At 29.4% G+C, this 11271-nt stretch overlaps 1 protein-coding gene across 1 annotated transcript; it reads left to right on the top strand.

Annotated features, from left to right (window-relative positions):
• Positions 1–5928: 5928 nt before the first annotated feature.
• Positions 5929–10897, top strand: LOC114178796 (protein DA1-related 1-like). Its single transcript, XM_028064885.2, has 12 exons — positions 5929–6510; positions 7092–7237; positions 7392–7482; positions 7852–8125; positions 8410–8530; positions 8676–8759; positions 8945–9064; positions 9164–9376; positions 9472–9534; positions 9639–9757; positions 9845–9903; positions 9992–10897. The coding sequence occupies exons 2-12, from the start codon at positions 7127–7129 to the stop codon at positions 10336–10338; spliced, it is 1602 nt and encodes a 533-aa protein (XP_027920686.1). The 5' UTR covers positions 5929–6510; positions 7092–7126; the 3' UTR covers positions 10339–10897.
• Positions 10898–11271: the final 374 nt, after the last annotated feature.

The raw sequence follows: 11271 nt of genomic DNA, 5'->3' as shown, positions 1-11271 counted from the left end.
TGTCTCATTTTTAGTAAGATGTTTTAGCAAAATGTTATCATTAAAAAGTAGTTAGTCTGTTTATTGTTGTATCTGCATAAATTATTGTTGGAGAGACAGACATTTAGCACTTTAAAGTTTAGGTGTCAATTTCATTTACAGGGGAAGTTGCATCGAGCATGTTCGTTACTAAATTCAATAGCTGTCTAAATTAGATCAACTAGTCAACCCCAAACTCAATTATAGTTTAATTAGGTTCAAAACTATATGCAAATAAAGTATTCATGTCTTTTGTCCTCTACTTCTCAAATTCATTATTGATTATTATCATAGTACTATAGTTTTAACCCTTCCCGCTCTATCATGTAACTAATTTACAACTAGTTTTCTTCATTATTTGATCAGCTATGCAATAACACAACCCATAATTTTCTTATTCATGATTTTGTCTTCTGTGCAAAGAAAAGGGTTATATAACTCCTAAATATTCCACTACCGGTCGATTTGATACAACCAGTGTTCATTTTTTTTAGAGTGCTTTCTCTTAAATATATAGCAAACTTAGTCCTTTAGATTCCAAGAATATGAATATATAAACTTAATTTGATATTTTATTTTTCAAATGTTACCGAATATAAACACTCAATGCAAGAACCATAGGTTAACTTTTTAGTAGGAAGACGACAATAGTCAAAACACTAAAACAACAACTACCTAATTAGGCATTTATGTGTTCATTTGATATAAAGATAAGAAACCAATTCGTGTGTTAATTTTAAAAATCTGCCTACTATAGTATTTATCATTTATTTTTAGTAATTTCTCTATTTTTTATCTATTCAATATTTTGCTTGAATCAAACACTTTTAGCTTCAATTTTAGTTTCCAACAATTTATATTATTTTTTTTATATATATTTATGTAATTTATTTTTCTCTTTTATACACCAAACATTAGGGGTGTCAAAACGGGTCAGCCCAACTTGTTTTGGCTTGATCCACAAAAAATAGGTAAAGTTGGGTTGACCTGCTAAAAAAAATGGATTAGAAAATGTAACTCACATCGTCATAAAAGATGGATTGGCCGCCAATTTTTTTTTTTTAAATATATTTTAATTTTTATAGAATTTTTATTTTTAAAATTTATATATATATATACGTAAAAATAAATATTTAAATCATATTTAATCATATATATTTTATAAACTCTAAATTGATTAATTAATATTTTTAATTGGATAAATTAAAATAATTATTACATTTACGTGTTAAATTACTCTATTACAAATAAATAATAATTAAAATTTAATTTGTAAGTGTTAATAATTTAAATTATAATAATATTATATATTTACATCTTTACAAAAATATAACATAAATAATTTAATGTTTTTAATTATTATTATTTTATTTTTAATTTAAAAAATATGGAAAAATAAAAAGCAAAACAAACTAATGAACTAGGAATAGATTTAATTGCTTTTGACCCACCAATTTGGTGGGTTAAATAGACTAGGTAAAAATAGAATGACATGTTAAAAGTTGTAACCCAACCCATCTCATTTTCATCGATTGGAGGATTGACTCGTGAATCACAACCCTTTTTAACGTCCCATATAAGAAGAAATTTGAATTTGATGATTTTTGTAGGTGAAAAATTAATTATGGTGATTTCTCTCTCTTAGCATGCGAAACAGTTTATTCACAAATAAGTAACGATGAATTAACTTTCTTTGTAAATAATGTCACAAGAAAAACATAATTTTAAATTACTTCATGTAGAATATTGTAGAATAATATAATAGGTAAAAATATATTTCACAAAAAGAAGAAGTAAAAGAACAAATACATTATTATATTCAATGAAATTCAAGAACCACAACATATCTAAAACATCAAAATACATTACCGAAATTTAAAATACACATAAAAAAAATACTAAATGAAAAATAAACTCAAAGCTCAACCTTTATCCATCTTATTGACCTGTTAACCTTGCTAGTCGATAATTGTCCATATTGCACTTAATGTAACAATTAATGTCATTATTAAAATTAGAGAATAACCTTTTAATAGATGTTCACTTCAAGGATAAAATAGATAAAGCACCTTCCAAAAAAAGCAAGTTTCAAAAAATATTCTTTTATTACTAATATTTCTTTATTAAATTAATTATAAAATTATTTAAAAAAAATGTCTAGTTTTTTTTTTTTAATTTCACTATTAAATTAATTATAAAATTGTGTCTAAAAAGAAAAAGGTCTCAATTTTTTAGTACTAATATACTTTTAATAAATTAATTAAATTGACTAGGGATGTTAGAGTCAACCCCACGGGTTGAGCTAAGAAAAGGTCAACTCAACCTAATCCACTTTTTGGTGAACCAAAAATTTTGTAGCCCAACCCGATTGGTGGATTAGTGGATTGGCTCATGTATGAATGTCTCTTTTACAATTTATTTTATATATTTATTGCATTTAAATGAAAGTAAATTGACTTGATTTATTTTTTACAATAATGAAATCAAAAGTGTTCACCTAATTATCGAAATATTATTATAAAGATAATAGTTGAACATTAAAGTATCAACTTACATAACTTGGCAAACAAATAAAATTATAAATCAAACATTCAAACTATTAAATATTATTGAGCAATATTCTAGTATTAATAATATTGAATTGTGAACCTATATAATTAGAAGTAGTAAATAATTATAATAAAAAAAAATTAAAAATTGTAAACAAAAGATTAATAGTGTTGTCGTTGGTGGGTCAACCTACTTCAATCTGGTCCCATTTAACCTGTGGATTAAGTGGGTCAAGTTCAGTTCAACTTACCTTTGAAAAAAAAAAAAAAGAAATTTTCTCAGCCCAACCCAACTCGAACCCATGGTGAGCCAAGTTGGTTCATAGGTTGAAATCAATTTTGACATTTATAATATTGACATATTACATTTATTGAATCTCATGTTGCATATTTTTATCCTCATTTGTTGTTTATGTTTCTTATTTCTATTTATGTTAATATTGAAATGAATACAAAACCTAAGTGTTGGAAAAAATGTATTAGTCGCAAAAAAGAAACAATTTAATGAAAATGAAATTATAAAATCTCTTGAAAAATAATTTAAGATCGATTACGTTTTGTATGTTATATATAAAACAATTATCACACTTCACAATTGATTTAAATAATTTAAAAATATACAGAGATATTTTTGATTTTTCATCAATATTGAAACGTGTCCTAACATAAACGCATAATGAATTTAATTTTATCATTAATTAAAATTTATATACTTTATCATGCATATTGATTGATGTAATATGATATGTTATCTATTATTATTAATCCAATTAAACTTTCTTTATAAATAATGTCACAAGAAAAACATAATTTTAAATTACTTCATGTAGAATATTGTAGAATAATATAATAGGTAAAAATATATTTCACCAAAAAGAGGTAAAAGAACAAATACATTAGTATAATCAATGAAATTCAAAAACCACAATATAACTAAAACATCAAAATACATTATCAGAATTTAAAAATACAAATAAAAAAAATATTAAATGAAAAATAATCTCAAAGTTTAGCTCAACCTTTATCCATCTTGACTAACTTGAGTCAATAATTGTTCATATTGCGCTTAATGTGACAATTAATATCATTATTAAAATTAGAGAATAATCTTTTAATAGATGTTTAGTTCAAGAATAAAGTAGGTAAAGCATCCGCTTTATGTCTAAAAAAAAAATTCAAAAAATTTTCTTTTAGTACTAATATTTCTCTATTAAATTAATTATAATTTTTTTTTAAGAAAAAATGTCTAAGTTTTTTTTTAATTTCATTATTAATTAATTATAAAATTATGTTTGAGAAGAAAAGAGTCTCAATTTTTTTAGTACTAATATACCTCTATTAAATTAATTATAAGTTTATTTTTGAAAATAAAATTTAATTATATTTCTATTAGTGTTTGTTAATTTTTATAAGTATTGAAAAGGATATGTAATGGGTTAAATTGTTTTTTAATAAATTATATTTTTATTTAGGAAAGAGAGAGTGGTTACTTATATCTTCATTCTATTACAATCAATTTTGATTATATTTTCTTTTTATGTCTATGTGATTTTTTTTGTTTCTTCTTTCTACTTTATTTTATTTTAGAGTTCACTATTTGAAGGTTTTGACTAGGGATGCTAGAGTCATCCCCACGGGTTGAGCTAAAAAAAGATTAGCTCAACCCAACTCACTTTTTGGTGAACCAAAAGTTTTGTAGCTCAACCTGATCCACCATGGATTAGTGGATTGACTCACGTACGAGTGTCTCTTTTTTACGATTTATTTTATATATTTATTGCATTTTATGAAAGTGAATTGACTCGATTTATTTTTTATAATAGTGGAATCAAAAGTGTTAACCTAATGATCGAAATATTATTACAAAGATAATTGTTAAACATTAAAGTATCAAGATACTTAAAATTACAAATCAAACACTTAACAATTCAAATATTATTGAGCAACATTCTAGTATTAATAATATTGAATTGTGAACCTATATAATTAGAAGTAGTAAATAATTATAATATTTTTTTTAAATGTATAAAAAAAATTAATAGTGTCGTCGTTTGTGGGTCAACCTACTTCAACTTGGTCCCATTTAACCCGTGGGTTATGTGAGCCGAGTTAAGTTTAACTCACCTTTAAAAAAATGAAATTTTCTCAGTCCAACCTAACTTGAGTCTGTGGTGAGCCAGGCTGGCTCGCAGATTAAAACTCATTTTGACATTTATAATATTGACATATTACATTCATTGAATCTCATGTTGCATCATATTTTCTTTTTTTTGTTTATGTTCCTTCTTTCTATTTATGTTGATGTTGAAATGAATACCAAACGTAAGTGTTGGTAAGAACATATTAGTCGCAAAAAAGAAACAATTTAAAGAAAATGAAATTATAAAATCTCTTAAAGAATAATTTAAAATCAATTTGTATGTTATAGATAAAACAATTATCACACTTCATAAAATTATTTAAATAATTTAAAATATACAGATATTTTTTATTTTTCATCAATACTGAAACGTCTCCTAACAGAACGCGGAATGAATTTAATTTTGTCATTAATTAAAATTTATATACTTTGTCATGCATATTAATTGATGTAATATGATATGTTATCTCTTATTATCAATCCAATTAAACTTAAATTCAAAGAATTAAGTCTTGTTGCTATTCGGTTAAAGTAAAATATATAAATATAAATATTTTTCATACTTATATTTATATAAAATCTTTACTGATCTTTTAGTATCAATCTTTTAACAAATATACTGATTTTATTATATAAAAAAATAATATATTTGAAAACATTATAATTAATATATACAGGTGTATTTTGAAATAAAAAAAAAACATAATAAATCTAATAAAATGATTAAATTTATATAAAGATTTTTCTTGAAAATCGAAAAAACGTCACGAGAAGAATGCGGAATGAGTTTGTTTTTATCATTAATTAAAAAATTTATATACTTTGTCAATACATTGATGTAGTATGATGCCATCTATTATTAAACTTAAATTGAAACAATTAACTCTACGTGGTATTGGGTTAAGGTAAGAATTGATATGGCACAACGCATGCATGAATACTGAAATTGGCAGTAACTCACGGAGCAGAAACAAGATAAAACAAAAACTCAATCTTTCACCCTCCCGGTCTCCCATGTGAAAGAAGCCACCGAAAAGTTTTATATACTTCATGTTGCTATTGACATTTGGTGGAATGTGGCAGAAAAAAATGGTAGAGGACCCACATGCCAGAGTAAACAGTGACATTGAATTTCAAACTCAACTGCTTCTTCTGATTCTCCATATCTACCTTCCAATCCGTCTTTTCCTCTGTTCCTTTAAGATAAAAATACACTCATCCCTTCTTAAAAGATTCCACTATTACAATTTTTATCCCTTTTCGCCTCCCTGTATTTGCGTGTCATCCAAGCACTCCCCTTTTCACTCTTTGCATTCAAAAAGCTACTCCCAGGATCACACACACAAAGAAAATAAGAGATATAAATAGCTATTGCTCTCTGTGGTTGACTGTGTCTACATGGGAATAACAATTCACAAAGTGTACTTCAACTGGGATTCATCTGATTCCTCTGTCTCTGCTGATTCATAATCCCTTTAAGGTACCTTTTCTTCTTTCTTTCTCTTCTCTCATAAATTCTCTTCCTTTTCCTCCTTCTTTCCCCTGTCTGCTCTGGAATATTATTTTTCTCTATCTGGGGGACCTTCATGCTTGCGGTGTTTTCAATCTATTATCAACAACTTACATGGTGGGGTTGGTGGAAGTTTTTTCTTTTATGCATGTGGAATTATTTTAATTTCTCTTGAAGCAATTCAATTTGAGTCTATTCATCATCAAACCACAAGGGCGTTGCTTTAAGGGAAAAAGACAAAGAAGAAAGAGCACAATTCGGTGCCGCAGAACTCAAGACATTTGAACTAATTCGTACGTTTGATATGAAATTCAATGCCTTTCTTATTTCCTTGCTTGAACAACTGGTTGATTGATTAATCTGATTACTGAAACTGTAACATTGTTTGATCTTTGATACAAATATCCTGCTGATTGGATACAATTTTTCTCGCGTTTTCAAAATGTCTTCAGAAGAACAGCATCATAGCCATTCTTCCTTGAGAATTAGACATATGCATTTAGCAAGCTTTCCTACAAGTCATGCTGATTCTCTCTATTCATTTAATATTTTATTTGTCAACCTCCACCCTTCCTTTTTTTTCTTTTTGTTTTATCATTTTCCTTTGTCTGTCAAACTGTTCAGGACCTGAGAATCTGGGTAGCATGTGATTCCCAAAATAAGAGGTGATATGGATTTTTTATTCCATGATCTATCTACTCTTCATGATACCTGCTTTGCCAATGCAAATGTAATACCTCAAATAGCACTGGATTGTAAAAGTTTTGGGATCATAACTTTTTTTTCTCGAGCATTTATTTGTGTACGATCTTTTAATTCTGTAACAGTTCTGATCATATAAGATTGAATTGAAGTTGAGGTCTTGCTGTTTCAGAAGAGGTTGTACCAACTTGCACCAAATAATATTGCATGGGTTGGTTTACTAAATTGCTCAAGGGATCCAACCGTAAATATTCAGGAGGAAGATATCATGGGAAATATGGAGACGACAGATATTCAGACAATCATGATAATTCAGCGGTAATCACACTTTCTGCTTCTTGTAAAAAATTCATCATTCTTTCAACTTATCATGTCATTTTCTAGCACCATCGTTGTTTCAACATAACACAGCCCTAGTTCCTTTCGGATTTGGTCTAAAGTTATGAATTGTAATAGTCTAAACTGAGAGCAGGATGATTTGACGGAAATTGAGAAAGAAGAAATTGATCGGGCGATAGCACTCTCTCTTTCAGAGGCAGATCCGAAAGGGAAAAAAGTTATTGGTGAGAGTTATGCTTTTTGCTTTTTTATGTATCTTCTTATTAAAATTAGGAATTCAGTGTGCCAGGTTACCTAAAATGTATATTCTAAACATAATGCATATCGATTTATTAAGTTCTTGTGTAACTAACAATCTAAGTGTCTTGGTGTCAGTGATCAAGTATCTCGATTAAAATGTAGTTATAATCTATACCATAATTATCAGGATTAGTTGATTCTGATGCTTGGTTGAAAAAGTACTGAACATATTTTTCATATGGTTAGAGTCCATTGAAAAAAATCTGAAATTTCATTCGGTAAACTTGTGTTTGGAAATGGATTCCCGATTTTTTCCCTGCTAAATGCCTCATGTTTTTGCCTCTCAAAACCAGAGGATGACTCTGAATCTGAAGATGATGAACTGTGTCCACTTGATGATGATGATGATGATGAAGACAGATGTGTTGGGGAAGTTCAGAAAGATGAAGATGACCACCATGCTCAAATTCAACAGGATGAAGACAAAAATCTTGATGAATTTCAACTTGAGGAAGATGAACAACTTGCCAGGGCAATTCAAGAAAGTTTGAGCATTAGTTCTCCTCCTCGATCTGAAACTGATTCTTTATTTCAACCTCTTGCAAACTTATTCCCACCTGTATACAGGTACCTATGGAAAAGATGATATCTTTTATCTGTTGTTAGCGAGCGCAATTTCAATTACCTTACATGGAAATTGCCAAACTTCACTGATTGTGGTAAACAGAGGGGGACAAACAGATAGTGTTTCCAAACTTCGTTATGAAGAATTTCTGAATTGTGCTTATTAGTTAATATAAGAAATGTAGATATGTAGACCAAAAGATTGTTGACTTTTTATCTTCATTTTCATTTATACAAAGAAACACAGGCTAAAGCTGTTTTTTTTTTTTTTCAAAATGTGCTTGCAGAACCTGTGCTGGTTGCAATGCCGAGATTGGCAGTGGAAGATTTTTGAGTTGCATGGGAGGTTTTTGGCATCCCGAATGTTTCTGTTGCCATGCTTGCGAACTTCCAATCACTGATTATGAGGTTAGAGTCTTGGATTGATTGCTATATGTTTCATGAAACTCGATTTGAACACATTTAGCTTTCTTCTGGAATTCATAAAAGAAGATCTTTAGCTTTTTTGTTTTCTTAATATGTACATAATGTTTACGTTCGTATTCATTTACAGTTTTCAATGTCTGGAAATCGCCGTTATCATAAATCCTGCTATAAGGAGTTGCATCATCCTAAATGTGATGTTTGCAAAAGCTTTGTAAGTAATGGCACTCAGTTTTCTCTTACAGATTTTTAGTCAATTCATTATGCTAGTCTTTGATTAATGGTTTCAATAAAATTCGATTCGCATACAAATATCACTACATCATGTGTTTTGTTGGAAGACTACGGATATTGAGCTATTTTCAAAGTTAAAGTCATTTTACACACTGTTCATTGCAGATCCCACCAAACTCAGCTGGCCTCATTGAGTATAGAGCACATCCTTTCTGGCTACAAAAATATTGCCCATCGCATGAGCGTGATGGTACTCCTCGTTGTTGTAGCTGTCAAAGAATGGAGGTCGGTTATAACATCTTCCAACACATGTCATCATTTGTTCATGTAGCTGACTTTCTTTTGCTTTTTCATATCTGATATGAAACTTTCCAATCAGTGCAGTCAGTGGATGCCAAATATCTGTTGCTTGATGATGGCCGAAAGCTGTGTCTGGAGTGTCTTGACTCAGCTATCATGGATACTCATGAATGCCAACCTCTTTATGTTGAGATACAAGAATTTTATGAAGGTTTACATATGAAGATAGAGCAGCAAATTCCTATGCTTTTGGTTGAGAGACAGGCACTTAACGAAGCCATGGAGGGAGAGAAGAATGTAAATGTTAACGTTTTGAACATTCATTCATGAAATTTTTCCTTTCATTTTCTCTTCTTTACATCATAATTATTTTGCATTGCTTTTGAGTGTAGGGTCATCACCACTTACCTGAAACTAGAGGACTTTGCTTGTCTGAAGAGCAAACTATTCCCACTGTAGAGATCTCTTCTGAATTTCAATCTTCATTGATGGTTTAAATTCTCAATAAACTATCTCTACTCATCAAGCAGTGGTTTATAATCTTTTCTTGTAATTCCAGATTTTGAGGAGACCAAGGATAGGAGCAGGATACCAGCTCATAGATATGATAACAGAGCCTTTTAGACTGATTCGTCGATGCGAAGTGACAGCCATACTTGTTTTGTATGGCCTTCCCAGGTACCCTTCTGATGCCAACTATTTTCATGAATTCAAGTGTTTGCATTTGGAGTTCACTGCATAAATTCAAGAATTTTATGTTCATAGGCTATTGACTGGATCAATTCTGGCTCACGAAATGATGCATGCGTGGCTTAGACTTAAAGGTACCATCATCCTTCATGTGATCAATGTGGAAAATTTGTATTTTCATTTCATAGCGTTAAGTTAGACAGACTTGTGGGGTTATGGCAGGCTATGGTAATCTGAAGCCAGAAGTTGAAGAGGGAATTTGCCAAGTCTTGGCTCATATGTGGTTAGATTCAGAGATCTATTCCAGCTCTGGGAATGAAGGCGCAGTATCATCATCATCTTCTTCTTCTTCCTCATCCTCCTCCTCACCTTCGTCCTCTTCATCATCTAAGAAGGGTAAACGTTCTGAATTTGAGAAGAAACTTGGTGAATACTTCAAACACCAGATTGAGTCAGATAGTTCATCAGCTTATGGAGATGGATTCAGAGAGGGTAACCAAGCAGTGCTCAAGTATGGCCTTAAAAGGACCCTTGACCATATCCGAATGACTGGTAGTTTTCCTTATTGAAAAACCGTTCAGAGTGAGCAATTCATCTTCATGAGTAAAGTAAAAGGAATCTCAACTGTTGATGATAAAATTAAGGAGTTAAATTTGAACAAATTCATGATATATTATGCGCAAGCATATGATATTAATGGTTATTTTCATCAATGAGTGGGACTTTTTACTTTCTCTCTAGAGGATGGACTCACTTAGAGAAACCAAATGGAGAAACATGATACAATTTTCTTTCTTCTACATCAACTGATATATCAGCTTTGTCATTTAAATTAAATAGGATGCAAAGGTTCAAAAAGTATATAATTTTCACATTACACCGGACTAAATAAGGAATGAAAAAGGCCCCTGTTAGTCTCCGGTTGCCAAAATACTTTTTCTTTCTTTTAGGGGATGCGGTGGGGAGGGATGACATGTTCAGTTGTTGCAATTTCCAGATAAATGTTGTCTCTTATATTCTGTGTTACAAAATACCTTTCAGCAGTTGAAATTATTAAAACAGTGCTTGTATCCTTCTTTTCTGGAAATTTTTCTGGAAGTTGCAATTCAGAAAGACGGTTTCTCAGTACTTTTGCGATGACTGTTCAACTTTGTAATCTAAGTGACTAGTTAGCCACCTGTTTAGGCTATTCTTGTTTGTAGGATGGATTTGACGAAGAGTGGAAAAATGAATTTGTGTAGATTTGAGTGTATGAATAAATATTTTTTTATAGTGAATTTAGAGGTTAAAGTAATTGAATTTGGAAATGAATTTTGTGAAAGTTAGTGAGTAATTTGATAAATTAAAAAAATGTTTTAATAAATAGAATTTGAAGATTACGGAGATACTCTTGATGGTAAAAATGTATAAAATGATTTTTTATTAGTTTAAAATATTAAATTTTAAAAAATATTATTTAATAAATTTTAATGAAAAAATTAATAAAAAGATAAATTATATTA

Source organism: Vigna unguiculata, chromosome 3 (genome assembly GCF_037176805.1).
Source record: "Vigna unguiculata cultivar grain cowpea cultivar isolate G323 ecotype 2 chromosome 3, ASM3717680v1, whole genome shotgun sequence".
Taxonomy (NCBI): Eukaryota; Viridiplantae; Streptophyta; class Magnoliopsida; order Fabales; family Fabaceae; genus Vigna; species Vigna unguiculata.
This window is presented reverse-complemented; position numbering and strand designations above follow the sequence as displayed.